This window comes from Rhagoletis pomonella, unplaced genomic scaffold (genome assembly GCF_013731165.1).
Source record: "Rhagoletis pomonella isolate Grant_MI unplaced genomic scaffold, Rhpom_1.0 Rhpom_scaffold_00005, whole genome shotgun sequence".
In the NCBI taxonomy this organism is placed as follows: Eukaryota; Metazoa; Arthropoda; class Insecta; order Diptera; family Tephritidae; genus Rhagoletis; species Rhagoletis pomonella.
The window spans coordinates 74,606,830-74,630,763 of NW_023458559.1; the positions used below are offsets into that span (position 1 = coordinate 74,606,830).

Consider the following 23,934-nt stretch of genomic DNA (forward strand, 5'->3'; position numbering starts at 1 on the left):
TTACTTGTGCATTCCCTCTATAAAAAATATATTTCTTTGAAAGTATCATATGCTTTATCGCTTTCAATATTTAAATTAATATAAATCAAAAGTTCATTTTTTATTAGTGAGATATTCGCTTTATTTCTTTCGTCTCACCATTTCGGAATCTTAATAGAAAAAAATTCTTTCTGTGAATGCCGAAGTTGCAGTATTTTTAAAAATGTTGCAACATTTCTTTCTTATAAATGGCTAAAATATATTTATATTTATAATTGAAGCAATATAGTATTTTTGCATACTATATTTTTTTCCAAAAGTATATAGTACGCAGACCAAAAAATAGTACAATACTATATATTATAGTACGGTTGGCAACCCTAGGTCTTAGGCTCAATGCGAGACTTTCATTCAAGTTTTAAATCCAGAATTACTCTTAGATACTGTACTTCGAAAGAAATCTGAATTGTGACTCCTTTGAGAGTGATGGGTATTAAACCATCCAACTTCCTCCTTCTAGTGGAGTCAACAACGGCAGTTTCTGTTGAGGTGACGGAGAGCCCATCAATGTTATGGTTCTGTTATGCATACTTGGCATTGCATGCACTGCTATACTATTTTTACGTAGAAATCAAAAACCAACAGACTTCTACGTATGTATTTAATGCTATGCGTTGAGTAACCGCTTACACGCGCAGCTCATTTAACAGATTTCTTATGTGACAACTCTCAAGCAATGCCAAGTATGCATAACAGAGCCTTTAGTCATATTCAGTATTGCTTGCACTTTCCAATAAATAACCTTAAAAGATGAACCTGTACCCAGACAGGCCACATCATAAGCGAAGATACGAGTGTCGTTTAGATTTTTTCGCCCGATAGGCATGTTGATGTAAATACAGAGGATGAAAGCGTATGCCTCCCTATGAATGCGCAACTCGACTAGTCTCTCCAGATATTTCAGCGTGAAGGCCATGATTATAATAGCCCTGAAGCTTGTCGGGCTAATATAGTCGTCCCTGTCAGCGCTATAGATAAAGCCGACGACAACTATTTACCACAAACACCACTTGACTTGTAACCGAACCTAAGCAAGAAAAGCACAAATTTTTCACAGCAAAAAAAAAAAATAAACGAAATAAAATCAACGTAAATGCCCAGAACTCACGAACAAATATTTAAATTTAAATATTTTCGGTTTAATTTTAAATTCCAATTAAGAACGTTCTTATGATTTCGAACGTAAATAAATTTTGACATAATTTTTATTTTTTTTTTAATTCAAAATTTAATATACCCGAACATCACACTTTAAGCATTGATATGCATATATACACTTATTAAATAAATTATAAACATAAAAGCATTTAAGTATGTGAAATTTTTGTTACAGACACTCTCCGGTGGCACCATAATCGCGCCTAATATAAAATATAATTTCTCCGAAAGAGTTCAACACTTGCCAGACAAGACCTAATGCCACTTGGCTTATGGCTGGAGCCTCATTTGCATGCCAGGAAATTAATTGCGTAAATTTCTTTTTAATAATATAACTACTTCTCTATAATATTTAATATAACATAGAGGCGTCGCGATCGTGCGGTCCTAGCTCTGCAAACTTACACATTTGCAAAGACTATTTGCCTATTGTCAAAGTTTTATGAATCATTAAAAAAAAAAAACATAAATACGCCATTGCGGTACACTTTGATCGATTGTCACCAGCGTTGCCTGCTGTCCATTTGTCTATCTCTTTGTTGGCAATTTGATATTTATGTGCGCTGATGGTGAGTGCATAGAATAATAATAGAAAAGGCATTTGTACATGCATATGTATGTACATGTGTGTTGGGTTATATTTAGTGGTGGAAACATAAATAGGGACACGACATTTTTTCAAATGCTGCCTAATTTTCTTTCGTTTATTTAAAACTTTTTTTAACGCATTTTCTTCCATACAAAAAGTATCTTCCACCATTATTTTGTATGGAATAAGAATTCTCAAAAAGCAACGCGATTTTTCAAGAACTTCAAACTTGCACTTTATTCTACTAAAATGTACATAATGGGCTATAAAACTACATACTCAAAAAAATCTAAAAAATTTGATTAAAAAGTTGAAAATTTAGATGAAATTTTGCAGAATTTTTACACAAAGTTTGAAATATGAATTAATATGGTTTTTGTTAGCTAATGAGCTATACTTAAAAAAAAATAATAAATATTAAACAAACAAAAGAAAAATAGGAAAAATTTGTTAAAATGTTGTGTTCCTATTAATATTTCGACCACGTATGTAAGTATGTATGTAGATTTGTAGTCAAAGGCAGTGCATACATACACCCCGATTCACTTGGATAGGCACGTTTTTTTCCTTTAAGATCACTTTTTCCGTGCGTAATTAAACATATTCCCAATAGGTTTTTGCACGGGCTATCCGATGGCGCTGTGCGTTTTCCACAATTTTCTCATTTTCATGGTGAAAATTCGAAACAAAAATTTATTTGTAATTTTTCTCAATAACGGTCATTTTCAATTTTATTTTTAGTCATCTCAATCGAAAGATCGGGTCTTTTTACATAGAAATCATTAATAAAAATAAGGAACTTTTTTTTTATTTTTCCGGGTTATAAAGCGTTTTGAGCGCGAAATGCAAGTCGTACAATATTCTAGTCTTGATTCTTATAATTAATTGATAACTTGAATTGAAATTTTCTGAACAAAAGTTTATAGCGCAATTCGTAATCTACCTGGTGGTGTCATCACCATCAACGCTGATCCACTATATCGACAATAAGAAGCTGACCTCGTGTGATTTCTTTTAATTTTATTCCCAAGAGAGCCCCTGCAAAGTGCTTATTCAAGATGAAATTTTTTAATCAAGGTATTTTCTTCTTTTTCACCACTTTTCTTTGAAATATATCCTTCTTCAAAATGTATCAAAATGAAGCCTCTCCGATGTTCGCAAGCGCAGACATGAGCACGGATCTTTAAGAAAAAATGTATCTATTCAAGTGGCCTCTATTTACTTTTGTATGTGTATATTTGTGTACACATGTACACATACAGTGTATAACAACAAGCGAAAAGGTATATGCATCATATGTACATTTGATACAAATATTTGCGTTTCATATTCGTACAGACATATGCATGCAAACATACATATGTTCGACAGGTGTCTTAAACTGTATTGGTTGGAGAGAAGGTGTCGGTTTTGTGGGTGTTGAGAAGACTATAAAAATCACATATGTACATACATACACTCAGAGTAAGAGTATGAATTGTGGGCGGTGCTTTGGGAGGAGCTTAGCCATTTGCCAGATGCGTAATCTGTTTCCTTTAATTGTTAATGTAGCGAATTGTACTTTAAAAGTAAACTTTTTGCAACGCCCAGCAAGTATATAATCGAACCATAAATATGTATTAAACATCTAATGCATAGCAGTTAAGTTGGCCAGCTGATTTCCCATGACCTGTTGACAGGTCAAACCATTCTATTTAATTAAAATATTTGCCATGCATCTATATCAGCGTTTCTAAGAGCGAGAGAGAGAGTTTCTCAAGTAGGTCTTACCATGATACAAAAAAGAACGTAGTTTCAATAAACAACTTTTTGATTAAAAAGGAGATTTTTGACAATTGCTCAATTGTAAAAAATTCGAAGCGGCGTTACCCAATTTAAGTTTTTTGGTAGAGGGGATTTTATATCCTAAATTTGGGAGTATAAATAAAACAGTTGTATTAAAATTTACTTTTTAAAAATAATACATATCTTTTCTTAAAAATGTTTAAATTTAACATTAAATTCGATAACTACTTTCCAAAATCTTTATTTTTACAATAAAAAGTTTAGGTGAACTTATTTTAAAATTTTTTATTGTCATTATGTCATCTGATTATTTCACAATGTAGCTAACCAGTCGGCCGCTGTGGTGTAGTGGTAAGCAGTGCGCGCTTCCACTCATCAGCACCTGGGTTCAAGCCCTGGTCAAAGCAACATCGCAAAAAAAAATATAGAAAAATGTTTTTTTTTTTTTTTAACAGCGGTCGTCCCTCGGCAGGCAATGGCAAACCTCCGAGTGTATTTCTGCCATGAAAAACAGCTTCTCATAAAAATACAATCGCCATTCAGAGTCGGCGTAAAACTGTATGTCACTCCGCTTTGTGTGACTACATCAAGGCGCACGCCACAAGTCGGAGGAGAAGCTCGGCCAAACACTAACATATGTGTAAGCGCCAATCTATTATTATTATTATAGCTAACCAGGACTATTACAGTTTTCTATATCGGATACGTTTATTTCTGATATATTTCAGACACTGAAATTACAATTTCGATGTTGTCTTTGTCCATGTCTTTCAAGTAACTTGAAAACGGAATTTACTTTGGGACTCATGGGCCTCATGACTTTCAGAGAAGTGAGTTTTATCTAATTCTAGTATATTTCGACAATATCGTACAAATATATTTTACTGTACAATATTGGAGGGGGTGTAAAACAAAATTGATGATTTATTGTTAGTATGAAAACTAGAAACACAATTATCAACTAATTGAGCATTAGACCTCTTCTCTTTTAAAAACAAAAGGGGAAATGTTCGGATATTTGTTCAATGGTTTTGGGTAAAATTAGAATTTTGACAGAGAAAATGTAAGTCCAACACCGGCTACGCTGACCACAGTATTTTTTTAAAAAGTTCCATATATCAAACCAAATTTCTTCATAAATTTGTATCTGAAAGTTAGAAATCTTTATTTTAAACTAACGTGTAATTTTTTGCTTTAGGTTAATACCTTTATACCTTTTGCTTGTTCAAATTTCGATTCTAAAAACAAAATATTTGTAAATAACCAAAAAATTAACAACAAAATTTGGAGGGTTTTAGATATCGGGTATGGTAGCCCGAAATGTCACAATCTACTTAATTGTCAGATTGTTAATATGGCGACGAAAAAGTGACAATGGATCCACCTTCTTTTTTGTATCATGGGTCTTAACATTATACAAATATTTAAAGGTAAAACCCATATATGTAATACTTCTATATTGGCAGTAAGCTAACTTCTCAATGTGTAAGCATTCCGAAATCAAAGCGAGACAGTCTAGTACGGTTTTTGTCAATGTATTGTGTACTTGAGTGCCGTTTTTGTATATGTGTTGTGTACATGTTTATTTATAAACGTGTGTGTTCCTTTTCTTTCGTACGTGTTTATTGATATGTCTGTACTGTAGTGTTTTCGGACGGTACTAGCACTTACTGCCAATATAGGAGTATTACACATGACAAAAACATAGCAAGGTAGAACCGTTCTCTCAATTTGTCGGCCATGATTTTTTTTTGAAGTTTGCCAACATTTTAAAATCATATAAAAGTGAAAATAAAAAATTGAAATTGTTCGAAATTGTTGTTGCTTGAGATTGAAAATGAAAATGTGTGTGTGAGTTTGTGAGTAAATTTAAAAATTAAATTGTTTGGAAACGTCAAGAATTTTAAAAGTGACTCTCAGCGGTTCTACCTTACTATATTTTTATCATGGTATTACATATAAATGTAAAACCGCTCGCTCAATTCGTCCGCCATTGGGTTTTTTTTGACGTTTGCTAGCATTTTGAGTTTTCTCTCTCGAAATGCTTCTAATGTCAAAGAAATTCAAAATAAACAAATGAAAATTTATGATTTGAAATATTTATTTATTCAGAAGTTGAAAAAACTAAAAAAATTGGAAACGAAAAATTAGTTGCTGCTTTAACGGCTGCCCAAATTCCTTTTCCTCTGCAAGCAAAGCAATCTAAAGATCCTCTAGTTCCCACAACTATCGTATATACAGCAAAAATGGATCGAGGTTTGTGGTGTTATGAAAACGGATTTGCCAAAGTGCCCCTATGTATGCTCGACTCATTTTTTGCCACACCACCTGACCCAATGTAAGCACAAGATAGTTCTTTGCAAAAGTGCAGTACCTTTAAGGTAAAATATCTTCAAATGAATGCCAAAAGCTTCTCCTTAACATGCGGGCAGAAGTCCATTACAGACAATTGCTTCCATTTATTTATTTACATATGTATGTATGTATATTCAAATTTTGTTGTTTCGACAGAAATATATTTCTTTGGTTTGTGTGAAAATAAAAACAAACAAATGCGAAATGACGGCGAGAGAAATTTTTAAAATGCTAGCAAACGTCAAAATTCCTAAAGTTGGCTCTCAGCGATTGTACCTTATAAATATTTTTATCATGGGTCTTACAATTTTTCAACAAACATTTTTTCTGAAAAAATATTTTTGAAGAGCAGATAAGTTTTAAAACCTACTTTAGAAAGCGGAAATAAGGCAACAACAATTTTCTGAGTGCATTAAGATTTTCAAATTTCTTGTTTCAAAAACGGTGGTCTTGAGCAGAATATTGTGTTCAGTTCGGCTCCATCCTACGTTTATAATAATTTTTCTTGTTCGTATTCAGTGTCATAGAAGATTTCAGTAGGGATAATTTCAGCTTGCTTATATTAAAATGACACAAAAAAAATAACTCAGGGGTAGGCAGCAGTTCATGAAATTTAAGACATTTTAATCAGAGATCGTATCGAGAATGCATTTTATAATAATAAACACACTAAACACTAAAAAAAATGCAAATGTAAAAGTGTAAATTAATAAAAAAATTTCACCAAAATAAATTTTTTTCAGAATTTTTAGAAAAATTTTAGGTATGCAGTTTCATAGACATAAAATTTCCAGTTGAAAAAAAAAACTAAACATAAATTCTAAATTTTATAAACGTTTTTTAAATGGTATTTTGATGGCGTTTACAAGTTCGCTTTGTAGAAATTGTCGATGTGTAGAAGAGGAAAAATCGATTTAACTTATTATATTATATTGCACCGTGCAACAGTCAAATTTGCACACAAAAAATCAATATATTCGCGAAACTAGTGACCGAAAATAGTAAAACTACGTTTTTAGTTTTGCTCTATGATGTCGAGATTTTTCTTAAAAGGACTTTGAAGTTTTAAAGATACGATTAATTCAATTTTTTTTTTTAAACTCGGTGTAATGTAGAATAACAATATGGGTATCAAATATAAGAAAAAATTCTGTAGAATTAAAAAAGTTAAAACTTTTTAGAGTATAAGGACGACTAGGTACTGAAAAATCCTTTTCTAATTTTATCCTTGAATATCCTTGTAAATTTGCAAAATATATTTTTAAAAAATTTAATGCTAAGTACAGTATACACACGAATAAATCCTCCAAATCGCCCTTCTAATTTTATTAGCATAAAAAAAATAAAATTTAAAGTGCATTTGCAATACCTTTTCGTTCTTGTAAACTAAAAACTGGAATTTTTTCAATTCTACAGAATTTTCTATTTCATTTGGTACTCATATTATTATTATATGTACATATTATTATTATATTGCACTGAATACAATTTTTTTTTGTAATTAATTATGTATATCTTTGAAATTTCAAAGTCCTTTAAAAAAATCCTTAAGTCATAGAGAAAATCTAAAAACGCAGTTTCACTATATCTGGCCTATAGTTTGGTGTGTACATATGTTTTTTGTCTTGTGTGTTTTGAATTTTTTAGGTTTTTGTCGCACGGTATTGTCTTTCATATCTGCAGGGTAATTCTAATTTATCTTACTTCCGAATCGCTGCGTTTATTAACCACACCGTAGAGATATCGGCTACCATTTATTTTCGGTTCTATGTATTTAACTCAAGCCAATAATATGCCATTAATTTTCATGCTTCCTCAAACCCTTCCTGATTTCTCAACATTATTAATTTATGTACATAGTATATGTATGTATATATTCAAATGATTTGCTCTGCAAACTAACTAAACGACACTGTGGTGCGACAATAGCCAAAAAAACCGCAGTGTTCCAGCAAAGCTGCACACGTCGTAACTATTAACGTTTGTGCACTGAATTGCAAATTTCGTTGTAAGCATTAAGGGCTGTTTACATACGACTTTTGCTTCGCTTTGCTTCAGAGTTCCGCTTTGACAGGTAAGTTCAATACAATATTTTATATGAGTCTTGCTAAATAAATAGAATGCGGGGAAAGCAAAATCATGAGCAACTCTCAACTTTTGCACGCTTTGCCAATCAGCTGTTTACATGTATGGCTAACTCCCAAAACGTCAATTGCTTTGCATACCTACAAAGCATAGCGTTCCATAACGCCGACCTACAAAATATTGACAATGTATACTTTTCCAAAACGCATCCGCAACGAAGAAGCTGTCAAAGCTTTTATTGTAGCTTACCTTCTACGCTTCACGCTTTGTAGTTAAAGTTCGAATTGTCAAGCAAAGCGAGGAAAGTCGTATGTAAACGGCCCTTTACGTATGTATGTACCAGTTAAATGAAGCACAAAATAAACAAATAAGCAGTAGCCAAAACAACAACATTAACAACAACAACAAATGATTAACAATAAAGTGCTGTTGCATTTGAATAATGATGAACTGTCATCGAAGTGAATGAACGAAAGAGCGCACGAACGAACAAACTAAACGAGTCAACAAGTGAACTCGCTGGCGACACTGCCACCGCGCGGACCTAATGAAATGCACAAATGCATACATGCATGTGTGTATAAATAGGAACACGACGAGTGGGCTGAATGGCCACTAGCGATTAGCTTGCTTTCATCTTCTCCTGTTACCTCTCTGCTGTGGGTTGTTGGTGACTTTTTGTTGCCGCCGTTGTGGTTGTTGTTGTGTGCAACATGTGCCTGCCGGCAACCGGCTGTTGTCACTCACAAGTGCATGTTGCTGCTGCTGAGCATTTGTTGTTGCTTTGTATTTGTTATTAGTCTTTAAGTGCTGCTTTTGTGCGTTCTTTATTGGTTGTTTTGTAATATTTTGTGTTGTTATTGGTTGTTTTTGTGCTGTAGTGATTGTCGCCACTGCAGCTTGGTATTTGTATTTGATTTATTTGTTTGTATATTTTTTTGTTTTGCTTTATTGTTAAGTTTTATTGCTGTGCTTTGGAGATTTATTTCTTATTACTAAGAATGCATTTGTTTTTGTAAGTATCAAGCCGTTCGTGTTATTAGCTCAATTTTTTAGTGGGAGAATGTAAAATTATTGAAATTAAAATTTTTGTGTTTTGTGTGAATAATTTTTGCGATGAGAATTCCGCCGCATAAACAAACTCTTTTTTATTTTTGGCTTAAACTGCTGTGGGCCTTCAGATTCGTATTCAGCGACCCAACTACCCAATACTTATGAAAGCTGGCAAATTTTATGAACTGCAAATTTATAAATTTTTGTTTTTGGAGAATCTCTTTTATTCCTTCATCAATTAGATAGCCCCATAATTATTGTTTGTCCGGCGAAAGGAGACTTTGGATTGATTGAAAAAAATAGGTGCTAAATTATGAGCTGTGATTCCTGAACCAGTTTCAGCGACCCAAAATCTTTAAGAATTTTCTAGTCTTATTCGCCGAACAAACAGTTTTTGACGTAGAATACGTCTTACGTTTCGATATACTAGATGCCATGCACAAATGTTGTAGTTGTAATTTTTCACAAAAACGCTTATTACAGCAGAACTAATGAAATGATTTCTAAAGAAAATGCGGCGTTTTAAAGAAAAAATTCCAGACTTATTTCCACATTCATTTTTGTAAGCGATCAGTTCGGTTTCTGTCGTCGAAACAACGATAAATATTGGCTTATTTTAAGGTAAATTTTGAGCCTCCAGCAACTTAGGTTTTGCAGATATAACTCTCATTTTCGAAATATGAGTTCCCCCTAGGGCAATAGAAATATTATCGTATCCAAATTTTATATAAACTACACAAAAATTTAGCATTATAAGGCAAAAAATTGTTGAAAAAGCTAGCTAATTTGTTTCATTACGAAAATGCTCGAAAACCGCTCAAATGATTTTGTTTTTCTTTTCTTTAATCAAAAATTAAAGTATTTTCATTTCGTTTGGTATATGGGAAGTATTGGTTGATATCTTATAAGTATGTTTCTTTGATTCAAATATATAGGCATAAATGATTTTACATATAAAATCACTTCGTCATCATTTTGTAAACACGTGCTTCCGCTGGAAGTGAGAGAAGGAGACAAAAAGTATGTGTGTGTAGGTATTTCGGCTTTTGAGTAACAGATCGCGCAGCTCCGGGGAAATATTTATGATATATTATTATATTTATTGTATATATTTATACATATGTTGATTGGAATTAAAGTGATCTGTTTCTCCTTTAGTATTCTATGTACATAAGTACATAGTCATATAATCAGATCTGTGCCGTTAGTTCGATTTTAAAATATGAGGTATCAAATTAAAAGCCTTGGCTTATAAACGTGCAATAATGTATAATTTTTGAAAAGGGTTGCCACCTGATAAATAATTAAATAAAAATTATTTGTAAGTTAAATCAATATAGGTATAGATCGAAATGGTTTTGAAAAGGCTTTATTTCTTCATTATATGTAGGAGGGTTGCCACCTATTTACAAAGATAAATTCAATGTATAAAATAGGTAAAATGAGTTACTATAATATGAATATCAATCAAAATGGCTTTGAAAAAAACTGAATTTTAACATACATTTTGGAGAGTTGCCACTTGTTTTGAAAATTTAATTCCATTTTAATTAAAAGAATTAGATAATTTAAATATGTATCGCAATGCGGGTGTCAGATAAAAAAGGATTAAAAGGGTTTAAGTTTGAAATTATTTTAAACGGGGTTGCCACCTGTTTGCAAAGCTAAATTCAATATATGCAATAGGTTAAACGTATTACTACGATAATTATATCAATGAAAATAGCCTTTATTTCTAAACGGCTTGTAGGAGCTCTTTTTCCGCTTCCAAAAAAATAAAAATAAAGTGTAAATTTACATGTGATTTATTGAAATTTAAATTTAACGCCAAATTACACACCACTCTACATGCAAACCAAATTCACACTCATTTCTAATAGATCTTTATTACTTTCCACTCAATTACGACACTTCTTCGCTTACAGCTGTGCATCTTTTGGCAGCACACTTTTGTTAGTTTAGTTCTTCGTTGTGCTCTCTTGCCACACATTTTCCTCACTTTGTCACAATAACCAATTACTCGCATTACGCCAAACGAAAGCAAAACAAGCAACTAATGGCTATTTTTTGAGATGTGCATAAAAATAAGTTTTTAGTGTACTTAAATATTTACTTTTGCATATCAGCCACACAGCAAGTGAATGCTTTTTTTTTACATGTTACGTTGACGGCAGAGTGCTTGCTATTTAGAAGCGATGCTATGCTACAAAATACATACGAAGCAATAAAAATTTAAAAATCATAGCATGGCATTTTTCTAACAAACACACTGCCGTCAACCTTAGAAATAAAAATCATTATTATTATTTTTTAGTTTCAGTGCAACTTGTGAAAATATTGTTGGCTACTCACATAGAATAAAGCAAATTTCTTTTTAATTGTCTTAGCTTTTCATAAATATGTATATTGTTGCAATCTTTGTTTTGCGAAACCTTTGATATGCAAGTAATTGCAATAATAAAAACTTGCATATGAGACACAGGAAAAATGGCTCATGTACTCATAATTACTTTGAAGTGCAAAACTTTATGTCATCAAAAGATGATTTTGTATGTAAACGCTGTATTTTTATGTAGTCCTTTGATGTTTGGTCTCAAAGTGTTCTGATATGCATAGACAATTATTTGACTGACGCTTGTTTTTACTTGACAGTTCTCTTTTTGTTTTTGGAATTATAAAATAATATGTTTTTTTTCTATAATTTTTCATGTACTATATTCGGACGCTTCTAGGCGGGTAGGCGCTCGAAGTGTTAGCAATTAAAAGTGCTATAATATTTGAAAATATCAGTTCCTCATAAAAACATGTAAAATTTTATGAAAAGTGTGTATTGGCAAGACTTCGAAGGCCTGTCCCTGTATATAAATATGTACGATGAACTCATAATTTTTCTATAAAACTGCGTCTAGTGCAGCCTGTTACTAAAATCAAGTACAGTCAAAACTGGCTCTCCCCTTATGCTTGCGAAATCAGATATTCCCAGGCAAGTTTCAATAAGCGCCGCCTACATACCTTCCTTCAAATGCAATCAAATCGTCAGCTGCCAATTTAAGGCAGAGGATCCAATATGGCGGACGATAATTTAAATATCGATCGGGTTAGCTTGAAACTTGTTACGCAGGTGTTGTTGGGGTCGCTGATTAAGCATCTGGCATTACATTAAAAAATTCAAAATAGCCGATTTAGTTGGCCACGTTGAAAAAATATAATATCCCGAATTTTTTCTTCTTTTAGTTGCGATACTTATGTATCAAGCTGCTATTTTACTCATTCTTATCTGCGTACTCGAGATCAATTGAACGCCAAGTTATCTAGCAATACCGATGAAGTTCCAATGAACCACATCGACATACGGTCGTAAAACCCGTTGTAACATATGCCGTCCCGGCCTGGGGGCCAAAAGCTAAGCAAGTAAGCGCGGGTGGCACTTTGAGTAAGCTACAAGCAGTGGGTATCTTGGGGTCATTTAGAGGTTTTCAAGCCATTTCTGGATGATCCCACTATCAAGCTTAGATATCATGCTATCGAAATCTTCTAACCTTCTAAAAGGTACACTACAAGGTCAGAATTCCTGAAAGGGACTGCTTTAAAGCGATAATATTTATGATAGGGTCATAAGTATGATGCTTTCTGTACACACGGACTGCAAGTTTTGTGGGCTGGTGGCGGGACCCGCACAGCATATTCTATGTAACTGCCCATGTATCATAAATACAGACTGATACACCTTGGACAACGATTATCTTCTCCACATAAAATTTGGTAATTGGCACCCCAAAGTGCTTAACTACTTAAATTTCCCAAGGTTGGGGTAATTACAATTATGGTTTTACACAATAGATCTTTTTAGGTCGCAGCGCGAGTAGACCCGACGTAATAATAATACATACATACTGGGAGGACGACTGTGTCTCCATATATACATATGTATCTGGCTTTTAGGAGAATGTTCCTATAGTCTCACATCTATGTGCAAATATGCAACTAAGCTACGGAGATTGTTAGGCAAGGGCTACGTAGCGCCGCTTGTGGTTTACGTATTTTCTCTCGATCGTTATCCACATCGATACGGATATAAAAGATGGCCAGCGTGTGGAACTAGTTGCCCAAATATCCGAGGTGTATCTGTAGCCCTCTTTACTCAATTGCAATTTTAAAGTTTAATATTTTTTTTTTTGGAAATTTGGTTTCTTTACAATATTAATATAACAATTGTTGTAATACTTATTCCATAAAGACGCATTTCGCGCGTTACTTCTTCTCGCCACTCTTTCTGCAATGTTTTACAGATTTTTTTTCCAAGTATAATTAATTTTAAACAATTTCAAGCAAATTAACTTCAATTTTTTCACAACCCTTCTTCCGGATGCTCATTAAGAGCTTGTTCCAAAATAAATGTATCGCAGCTGTAAATATTGCAGCAATAAAAAAAATGAAAAAAATAACACCCGCATGCACTTGAGCACATAGTGTCACCATTCACACCAAAAGTGGCACTTGGCAGCAACACCACATCTGGACGAGCGATCGCCAGCAAACAGCACGATCGTTAAGATCACTTTTGTGACACAAACAGCTTATGTGGAGATGCAAGTATGTATAAGTATACATATGTACACATGCATGTACATATGTATGTATTTATGTAATAAATTGTGTGTCGCTGCATTTGGAGGCTGACAAGTCATGCAGATGGACAGCCACGAGAGATTCAGTGATCAAAAGTGAACACTGGCAAAGAGTGGGACTGAAGCAACGATTGCTGAGTTGAGATCTGGTTGAGGCCATTGAATTGGCTGCTTTACCAGGCTATTTGTCTGTCTGCTCGACTGACTGCCTGGTGACACTCGTACGCAAGATTAAAAAATTGAGTATGTATGCATATGTAGTAATAAAGATTAACATTTGCATGAGTTTGGGTGTATTTCCTTGAACGATCCACAGGCGTCAGCAATGTATTTGCGCGCATTTACCGTAGAAACGCGAAGGTCTGGAGCAGTGAATGAGTGTTAGTGAGTGAGCATGAGAAAAAAATAAAATAAATTAAAAATTGCGAATTGCTCGACATTAATCACATGAGAAAAATTCATGCAAAACGCAGTAAGGCCGCTGATCTGTAGACCGACCTGTATGTACTTGCAAACGTATATAAGGAAAGTAGCGGCAAGCTGGAGACGTTGGCGCAATGGAATACTGAAACAACAGAAAGCACTACTATGCTGATGATTATGAGTTGAAGAACTGGCTGATTGGACATGATTTAGGCGTTGGGTGCCGCAGCATCTGCTGGCGAAAACGTGAATGGCGTTGGAGTAGGAATACGTGAAGGAGTATAGATGGCGCGCCAGTTGGGAGACATGATATACGCAAATTTAATGAATAACAATGTAGAGAACAAAAAAATATTATAAAACGAATTGGGCAAATTAATAAAAAAGAAGCAGGAGATAAGGAAGCAGCAGTGGAAAATTTAGAAAATCATAAAAAATAAAAGAAATCAAAAGAAAAAATCTTTAAGTCTACTAAGCATCCAACGCATGTATTTGTCGGTAAATACTAGGGTGATAAAATTGTTTTTCGGAACTAATTTTAGAATTTTTTCGAAAATATTATTTTTCAAGTTTTAATTGAACTGTCAAAGTGTGCTTTAAATATTTTTCGAGTTTCGAATTGCCATAAAAAATGGCATGTAAACACAGAATTATGGCAGATTTCCACTGGGCACTAAAGCAAAAAATTTTGTTGAGAAAATTGGCCATCAAAAATACCCATTATTTTTAACAAAATATTAATTAATTAATAATTACCAATTCCTGAATTTCATTGGGTATTAAATAAATATTTTAGTGACAAATTCGGGTATAAAAAATATTGGTATGCCTATTTTGAAACAAATGCCAAGTTTTCAATCAAAGTTGATATGACAAAAAATTGGTGCCATTTAAAGATGCCACTGTATTTTTTAGTTATTTGCCATTATAATTGTTGTCATTAAATGCTCGATGTAATTTTGTCATTTATTGTACAGAAGACATCCTTCATAAGAGAGCCTAATTTTTTTCTCTTATAAATTAAATTTTTTTATAAAGATTTACACTATGTGTAGTAGTATGGTGGTATCATGGCTATACGACACCCACAAATTGACAGTTTTTTACTATTTATTTTTTATTAAATACTTAATTTTAATTATCATTTTCAAATATAAAATATTTATTCAATAACAAAAATTTATATGTACATCTAAATTTCAAACTTAGTACAAAAAAAAAATTCCATCAAAATTTCACATTTTTTATTCAGTGCATTTTCTCTATACAGTAGACGCTCACAAATTAGAACTCTTAGTAATTAGAATTTCCAGAAATTAGAATCAACTGTTTGAATACATTACACGCTCGTATTTTGTTTTTTTGTTGCAAAATAGATATAAAAAGGGGAATCCCCAATTTATTCATGTTACGCTCGGTAGTCGTTGGATTTTCGTCGCTATCTGTACAGTTTTTGTTAGTTTTTGTTTGAAATTCGATTCGCGTGCACGTGTTTCGGCATTGTTTGCTTAAAAGTAAAAGTCGTTCGTTGAAATGCCAAATAAACGTAAGAAAAATACTTTGTCTTTGGAAACCAAAGTGCAGATCTTGGAAAAGCTTGACCAAGGTATTCAAGGGAAGCGGTTAGCCCTAGAATTTGATGTGGCGCCATCTGCAATCACCTATATCAAATCTATGAAATCATCAATTTTAAGCGCTGTTTCTAATACCTATCATAAGGCTAACAAAAAATCATTGCATATCGCTGAATATCCAAAAATGGAAGCAAGTCTTTATAAGTGGTTTTTAAATCAACGTACATTAACTGGGCCAATACTAAAGGAGAAAGCCAAACAAATATTCAAAGAGGAATATCCCGATAAAGATGAAAGTACATTTAGCGCAAGTGATGGATGGTTTAGCAAATTTAAAAAACGACACGGAATACGTTTTTTTAAAAATTTGTGGCGAGATTCTCTCTAGTGATGTTGCTTCAGTCACCCCGTTTATTCACAGATTTCGTGCAAAAGTCGATGAGATGGGGCTAATGGAGTCACAAATATATAATGTAGATGAAACCGGATTATTTTACCGTTGTTTACCTGACAAAACATACGTCTCTCTTTTCGAGAAAACCGCCCCCGGGTATAAAATCCAGAAGGAACGAATTTCAGTGTTACTTGGTGTAAATGCTGATGGATCACATAAATTAATGCCATTAGTAATTGGAAAAGCAAAAAAAAACCAAGAAGTTTCCAAGGATTCAATAATCCACTCCATTACAACTTTTCAAAAAATGCTTGGATGACATCTCGGATTTTTCATGATTGGTTTCACAAGATATTTATTCATGAGGTAAGAAAAAACTTTGTTTTTAGGTTCAGTAATTCCAAAATATTTTCAATTCACAGGTGATTCGTTTCTCTCAGGAAAATAATTTGCCTCCGAAGGCAATTTTGCTAATTGACAACTGCTCTGCTCATGCACCAATTGAGAAACTTCAAAGCGACGATGGAAATATAATTGCATTTTTTCTTTCCACCAAATGTAACAGCAACTTTACAACCAATGGATCAGAATCCTATTAAGTTAACCAAGCTAAACTACAGAAGTATGCTTCTTTCTCAATTAATTGCTGAAGGAGGTGACCTCAAGGTTCGCTTGAAATCCTTTTCAATTCGAAATGCAATCATGCTATTAAAGCAAGCTTGGTATGATGTTCCAGAAAGAGTAATAAAAAAGTCCTGGTCAAAGTTGAACAACTGGGACTCTGATCAGTATGAAAGTGATGACGATGATGTGCCACTAGCACAGCTGCTGCAAAAAGATCAAGACTGCAATGGAGCTCTTCAGGCAGCTCAAGCACTTTTAACAGAAATAGAGCCAACTAATAACATTAGCATACCAGAAATTGAAATATGGAACAATGATGTGCTTGATGACGACCCTGCACATGATCTCAATAGCGATGATGAGTCTTCAGGTAGCAGCGAATTTGATGACCGGGAGGTCTTACCAGTTGTCTCTTCCTCTACAGCCATTGAAAGCGTCAATAATTTAATAAAATGGTGTACTTATAGTGAATCGTTTTCCGCAAAGCACACAAGCAATCTGCTAGCTCTTCGCAATGAGATTGTTATTGCAGAAACAAATAAAAGGAAGAAGCAAACAGCAATAACAGACTACATGCCTGCAAATTAGTTAGGAAGTTTTTGATTAATTTTTGGCTGTTTTAATGTATATTTATCGATCTCTTATGTATTTTTGATAAAAAAAAATATATTTACTGTAATTGGAGTTTTTGTTTTTTGGACCTTTTTTTGACTTAGCGCATAAATACATATATGTATATTGGAATGTTACCTTATGTTTTCTCGTTTTTATGAATAAAATTTAGTAAGACAAAATTTCATTGTAGTTTTTCAATGCAAATTGACTTAAATTTTAAGGTTTTATTGAAATAAAAAAACGTCCAGGAATTAGAATTTTTCCGAAATTAGAATCACCCTAAAAACAAAGTGGTTCTAATTTGTGAGCGTCTACTGTATAAACAATTGTCGGTCAACCGTAATTTTGTAGCCACTTCAAACTTGCACTTTCGTACACTACAATTTAATGGGCTACATATGCCCACAAAATTTCAAATAATTCTGTATGAAAAGTGTGAAATTTTGTTGAAACTTTGTTGCCTTTTTTAATTTTTGTATAAAGTTTGAAGCATGAATTTATGTATATGATTTTGTTATAGAATGAACTAGGCTTTCTACAAAATGTTTTTTTTAATATCCTCAAAACACCGAACACCCTAGTAAATACAAATAAACTCCAAGCTTATTCTACTCGATCACGCGTAAAATAAATTATTTGAAATGTCAAAAATATGAAAGATTACCCAGCCATTAAACCTATATTTGCATTTGCAGCTTTCTATCTTCTCTGGAATCGTATGCCTTTGCCACTATTTATCTTCATAACAAGTGAAGGCACTTGCAATCAGCCCAGCACATTTATTTTCGTTTTTCAAAGATGTATGTGCACAATACTTGCTCCATGCTACTTGCTAAATATTTATATTTCCCTCTTTTTTTTTGCACATTACTCACTGCATTTCTTTGCTGATAATCACTTTTTCGATTTTTTCTTCTTTCTTGCAGACATTTACACTTGTTGCAGTGAAGTATTTGGCTCATGTCGTACATCATGCGAAAATGTAAGTCCATAAATTTTATTTTTATTCACATGCGTTAGTGTATAATATTTATTTTGCCTACTAGTATATTGCTTAAGCCCACTACAGAGGCACACTTGTCATGTTTTTTGACAGTTAACGGTATATTGTCGTCATATCTCATCGTTCAAATGTAAGAGCGTTAAATAGTTGAAATTTTGGTTTTTTTTTCGTTTGAGAAGAATTTTGAAGCTTTGATTTGCCTGCTGTTTTAAATTGAAAATTAATTCAATAATTTATATATTTGTATGTATGCATGTAGTTTAAGTTAGGTTCAAGTGACAGCTGGTATTACTACCAGCCCACATTTGTCTTTTTGATTAGACCTGATTTCGGTGCAATGGAAAGTGATGGGTCACGAAATTATTTTAGGGCCTTTTTGTTCCTGCATCAGCTTGCTGATCACCATTGTCCGCAACATGTCCTCAGTGAACGTCTTCGCAAGCTGACGCGTGACATACACCAACGCAAATTAAATACTTGTAAATTTCAAACCACTTGAATGCTGATACTTGCGATTTATGTATGCAAATATTGTAAAAACTATAACAATACTTGAGTTTACTCAAAACGGATACTCGTAAAACCTCGCCTTTAGCATGAGAGCCATTAATTTCAAACGATCTTTTTCGCGCACCTACTAAAAAAATTAAATGAAATCTGGTATAGAATGTATGCTCATTAGGGCGGTTTGACAGAAGAATATCAAAGTTAGATTGACCAAAAAACAAAAATAAGGGTTTGACTACAGGTATTAGAAATGGAACTCCTATTGGATTGGTAAAAAATAACAACTAAGGGCTAAAAATAAGCCAAAAATTCTATCCCATTTCCTGAAGAGGACAAATTCATTAAATTAGCCTGGATGTATTAGTGCATTGAGTTTAGAATACGCCAAGTAAAAATTGTTTCAAATAAAAGCGTCGGATCAACGAAGAAGAATTGGATTTCAGCGAGCCCAAAAGAACAGTTGGTTCAACGAGGAATACTACACCACTGCCAGGAAAAATATGCCGTCTTCGATGAAACTTCAACCTAACCATCTAACCTAATGTACATTTTTGCGTCCATATAAAAAAAAATTATGTTGCACGTTAACGCACCTAACCAGCAAATAGCTTTGCAAATTTTATTACCTGTTCAGCCCACTCGAAAAAATTGTGGTTTATATATCCATATGAGCAGAATAAAAATCCACCTAACCAAACTCTAAATGCAAAAAAAAAGACAGTTAATGACTGACAAGTTTATTAAAATGTTATCCTTATCGCTATTGAGCTGTCATTTAGACATTGTGGGCATAATCAAATACCAAATGTAAACTATGCGAAATTTGCATTTTTAAATTGCCACGACAACCCACACAGATGGGCACATATGTACATACATTCTCACGTCCACATACATTGCTGAGTATCATATTTAAGAGGTTTTACTAGGCTTTTTGCCGCGTTTTTTGCCATTACTGGCATATTATATGGAAAAAGCTGGATTTTGCGTGGGGGTGTTGCATGTCAAATTCTTCTATTTTTTATGGCACAAAATATGTAGCTTCTTTCACCCATGTGTGGTGTGTAAATATGACAAAGCCATTAGTTGTGCTTTCTGCCATGAAATTAAGAGGCTGGCGATGTCTAAATGCTAACGCCCAGTTTGACTAAATAATTTGTTGTTACTTAATTGACGTTTACGTGATAAAATGCGTGTCTTGCATTCACCAAGTCATCATCCTCGCAGACTTCCTTAGGCTCTTTGTAGTTGCAGTACAGGTTTATGTTCATATCACTAGCATATATTTTTAGTATTTTTCAGACTTTCTCATTGCATAGGATGCTGTTGGAGGTTGCCGGTATGGCCTTAATAGATATGAATTTATGTGCATACGTACTTAATTAAATATTCATGCATAAATATGTACTTAGGTGTCTAGTGATTTTTATGTTGCATGGTGTAAGGTAATATTATTTACTGGTGATATTTGCCTTAATCTGGGGAAAATCAAGTTGAGTAAAGCGCATGCGCAACATATATATCTACTATGTGTAGAAGTTATGTACCATGTCATAAAGATTAGGTAATGCATTTACATACATACATATGCTTGCTTATTCTTACTTGTGATCATAAAGAGAAAATATTTTTGAGGGGTTGCCACTTGTTGAATAAGTTAAAATCGGTTAATTAATAAGTTAAATAAAATATTACAACAATGTGGGTGTCATAGGAAAGGAGTTCAAAAAGGAGTTATTGCGAAAATGTTTTTCAAGAGGTTTAACATCTGCTCAAAAAGTTAAAATCAATTTAATTAACAAGCTAAACGAAATATTTTAATTTGAGTATCAAACGATAGGGCTTTAAGAAAGCTTTATTTCAAACATATTTTTAATGGTGGCTGCCACCTAATAAGAAATTCAAAATCAATTTAATTAACAAATAATATAAAATATTTTAATCTGGGTGTCAAACGAAAGAAGGCTGCATCTATTTCGAAAATAAATTTGTCGATGGTTGCCACCAGCTTAGGAATTCAAAATCAATTTTATTGGCAAGTTAAATGAAATCCTACTAATATTATAAATGTGAAAGTTTAGTCTGGCTTCAGACAGCTTATGACCTGTATTAACATGGAAAAGTTAAATTTTATATTAAATTATAATTACTGGATCCTGACAGAGGAAGTAGACGGAATGCTATTGATCGCTGGATACTAGGCACCTTATATCTTCTCTTAAAGAGAACGAGTTCCGTATTTACAGAATTAATAGCAAGTTCGCAGCTATTTAGCAGATGAGATCGTACAGAGTGTGGGAGGTATAAAAACTAGAACCATGAACGAAATGGTTGGTAGTTTGCCTTGCATTTCTACTGTGTATTGAAACCAAAAAATCAAAAAAAATAAATTGATGGGCTGGAGTGTAATATGTTATCTAGATCGATATCTACATTTTTGGATTGAGTTTCCAGTACACTAGAATATGCCGCGCGAGATCTGGTATCATCCGTGTTGTAAACCAAGAAGTTAGTTATTTGAGCTCCATAAGTAACACGCTATTTAAGCCTACTTACATGTTTGGTTACAAAGAGCTACATACGAGCACACGATATTTCTAATTATGCAATGTTAAATGCAAGATTAAACTTCCGAGGAAATTAATCTAAAAACTAACAAGATGGTGGGAATAAAGGAAATATCAAAAATGTCCGGTTTGTTATTCTTATGACTGTTGTTGACAGTTTAAAATGCTGTCATTTGGTGCTAAATATTTATCTCACTAATATCTTAGACCAGTCTCTACATTTCGTGCAGTCGATCATAAATTCTACTGAAAAGTAATTTAGCTGACCATAAACTGACATAGAAATTTGCGCATGCACCATGAGCGTTGATTTATTTACCTATCAGTGAGCGGTAGCGCAATTAGTGTAGTACAAGTAAACTCGTTGAACGAACGAACGACTAACCAGCTGTACGATCGATCATTCAAAGATGCAAAAATATGCATACAAATACGATTTGTATACAGTCAGCGCCAAAAATATGCATACCTTAACGTTTTGAAGATTTTAGTTTTTTATTTATATTTTCCATACCAAATTTTTCTTACTTTTTTATAAAAATATAGTTCATTGAACAGCAAAAACCACAAGAATCAATTGTTTGAATTTCAAACAGAATTTGGGGAAAATGGAAGAAATAGCAAGAAATTTAAAAATTTTCAATTCTATCTTTTAGAAAAAATATTGAGTATGCAGTTTCAAAACCCATTAAATTTTTGTATAAAGTGCAAGTTTCAAGTCGCTAAAAATTACCGTTTATTTGTGAAATTTTTTTTCGTTGGGGGTTTTGTGTACCTTCTTTCATATACAAAAATTGTGTTCTTACTTTATGTGGAAGAAAATGCTCAACACCATCAGCAAAAAAATTACCAAAAATCAACAGTAGTTTTTAGCGAATTGAAACTTGCACTTTTTAATACTAAAATCTAATGGGCCACAAAACTGCATACTAAAAATTTTTCTAAGAGATCGAATTTTTAAGAAATCGAATTGAAAAATGAAAAATTTCGATGAAAAATTTTTGAATTTCTGTATGAAATTAAAAAGAAAAAATGATTCTTGTGGTTTTCGCTGTTGAATCAACTATAGTAAAAAAATTGCAATGGAAACTATAAGTAAATAAAATCGTCAAAACGTCCAGGTACGCATATTTTTGACGTTCACTGTATGTCTACATATGCATAAGTATTCATAATAGGTTCCAGCTTTGCAGACTTTTTAGTGGTTAAACAAGGATATTAATTGGGTCATTTATTTAAACAAAAAAATTAAGCTCATCGATCACAATAAACCAGTTTCACGAATGAATGTAATGGATTTACGGTACGAAAAATTATGGATTACAGTTGTTGCCAAAGTGGCTAATGCTGTTTTTTCTTCTTTTTCTTCTATAAGCCAATCAATAAAAATAAACAGTTCGAAATAAGTTTTTGTTTTGCGAAATTTCTTATTTTAAAACTAAACAAAAGTGTGCATAAAATCTTCTAAAAGAAAATAAAATTCCGTGCTCGTAACTCCAACGAAAGGATCCTAAAAATATCTTGCGTTCTCTTCACGGTTGGATCTAAGCACCCGCGACGACCAAGATTTATAGCTGGCCTGCAACTTTCCTCAAAACTTTTGTGCATTTTTGTGTTGTTAGCAACAACAAATAACCTTAATTAAAATTGCCTCCGCCGCCTTCAATCCGTTCCTTATCCTTAGAAGAGAAATATAACAAAATAATAAATACAACATGCTAAAAGCCTCAAACACGGTAGAATCCGTTGCTTTCAATTAACAAATCCGTTGATTAAATACTTGCCGTTGATATTCGTCCATATGTATACTTATTTACTATCTTCCTCTTCCAACGATCTTAGCTTTACTTTCCGGTTAAAGATCACAAATTGCATGTCTCTATTCATTTGTTTTTGCATCAATCATGAGCATGTATAAAACAAAATAAATATAAAAAAACGTCGTTGTTTATGCCTCTTGGCACTTAAGCGCAACAGGAGGTCTACCGAAGAAGCTGCAATCCGAACTCAGAGGTTCTTAAACATGATTTTTGACATGGAAAATAAAATCTTAATTAGAGCATCTGAAGGAAAAATAATGAGAATTTCTTAGCCTCCTGTCCTTGTTAAGGAGCTGCAGAGAGTGGAAAGAGCTGCCTCAACTGGAATCAGTGTGACACTTCGAACCACTCCTACGCTGGTGCTTAATTCTACGCTTAATGTTGTGCCCATAGCTATAGAGCATACTGAGCTGCCGGAGCACGCGCCCCAGTGCGGCCTTGAAGTTTGCGGTGGACTTGAAGTTTGCCTCGAGCAACGGGTACTCCAGTATTCTAAAAAACTTCGAATTCCTACCGACTCGGGCGGACAACTGCACGCCGATTTTGGGTCTGAATGGATTTGTGACCAGCGACAAAGGGCTTGGAACGGTGTATGGATAGATCAAAACTGAATGGGAAGATAATTGGAGGTATCGACTGTGAAGAACTTTCCATCTGAAATGTAGGCTACTGGATCACTGTTGCGTTCTCCAAATACATAGAGGTAACCGCAATA

General features: G+C 33.4%; 1 protein-coding gene across 1 annotated transcript in view; it reads left to right on the top strand.

Annotated features, from left to right (window-relative positions):
- LOC118739523 (reversion-inducing cysteine-rich protein with Kazal motifs) overlaps positions 1–23,934 on the top strand; it is an 83,933-nt gene that overhangs the window by 39,814 nt on the left and 20,185 nt on the right. The window contains exon 3 of the mRNA XM_036470894.1: positions 18,249–18,304. Coding sequence (XP_036326787.1) covers positions 18,249–18,304 — 56 coding nt within the window. The remainder of the gene's footprint in view (positions 1–18,248; positions 18,305–23,934) is intronic.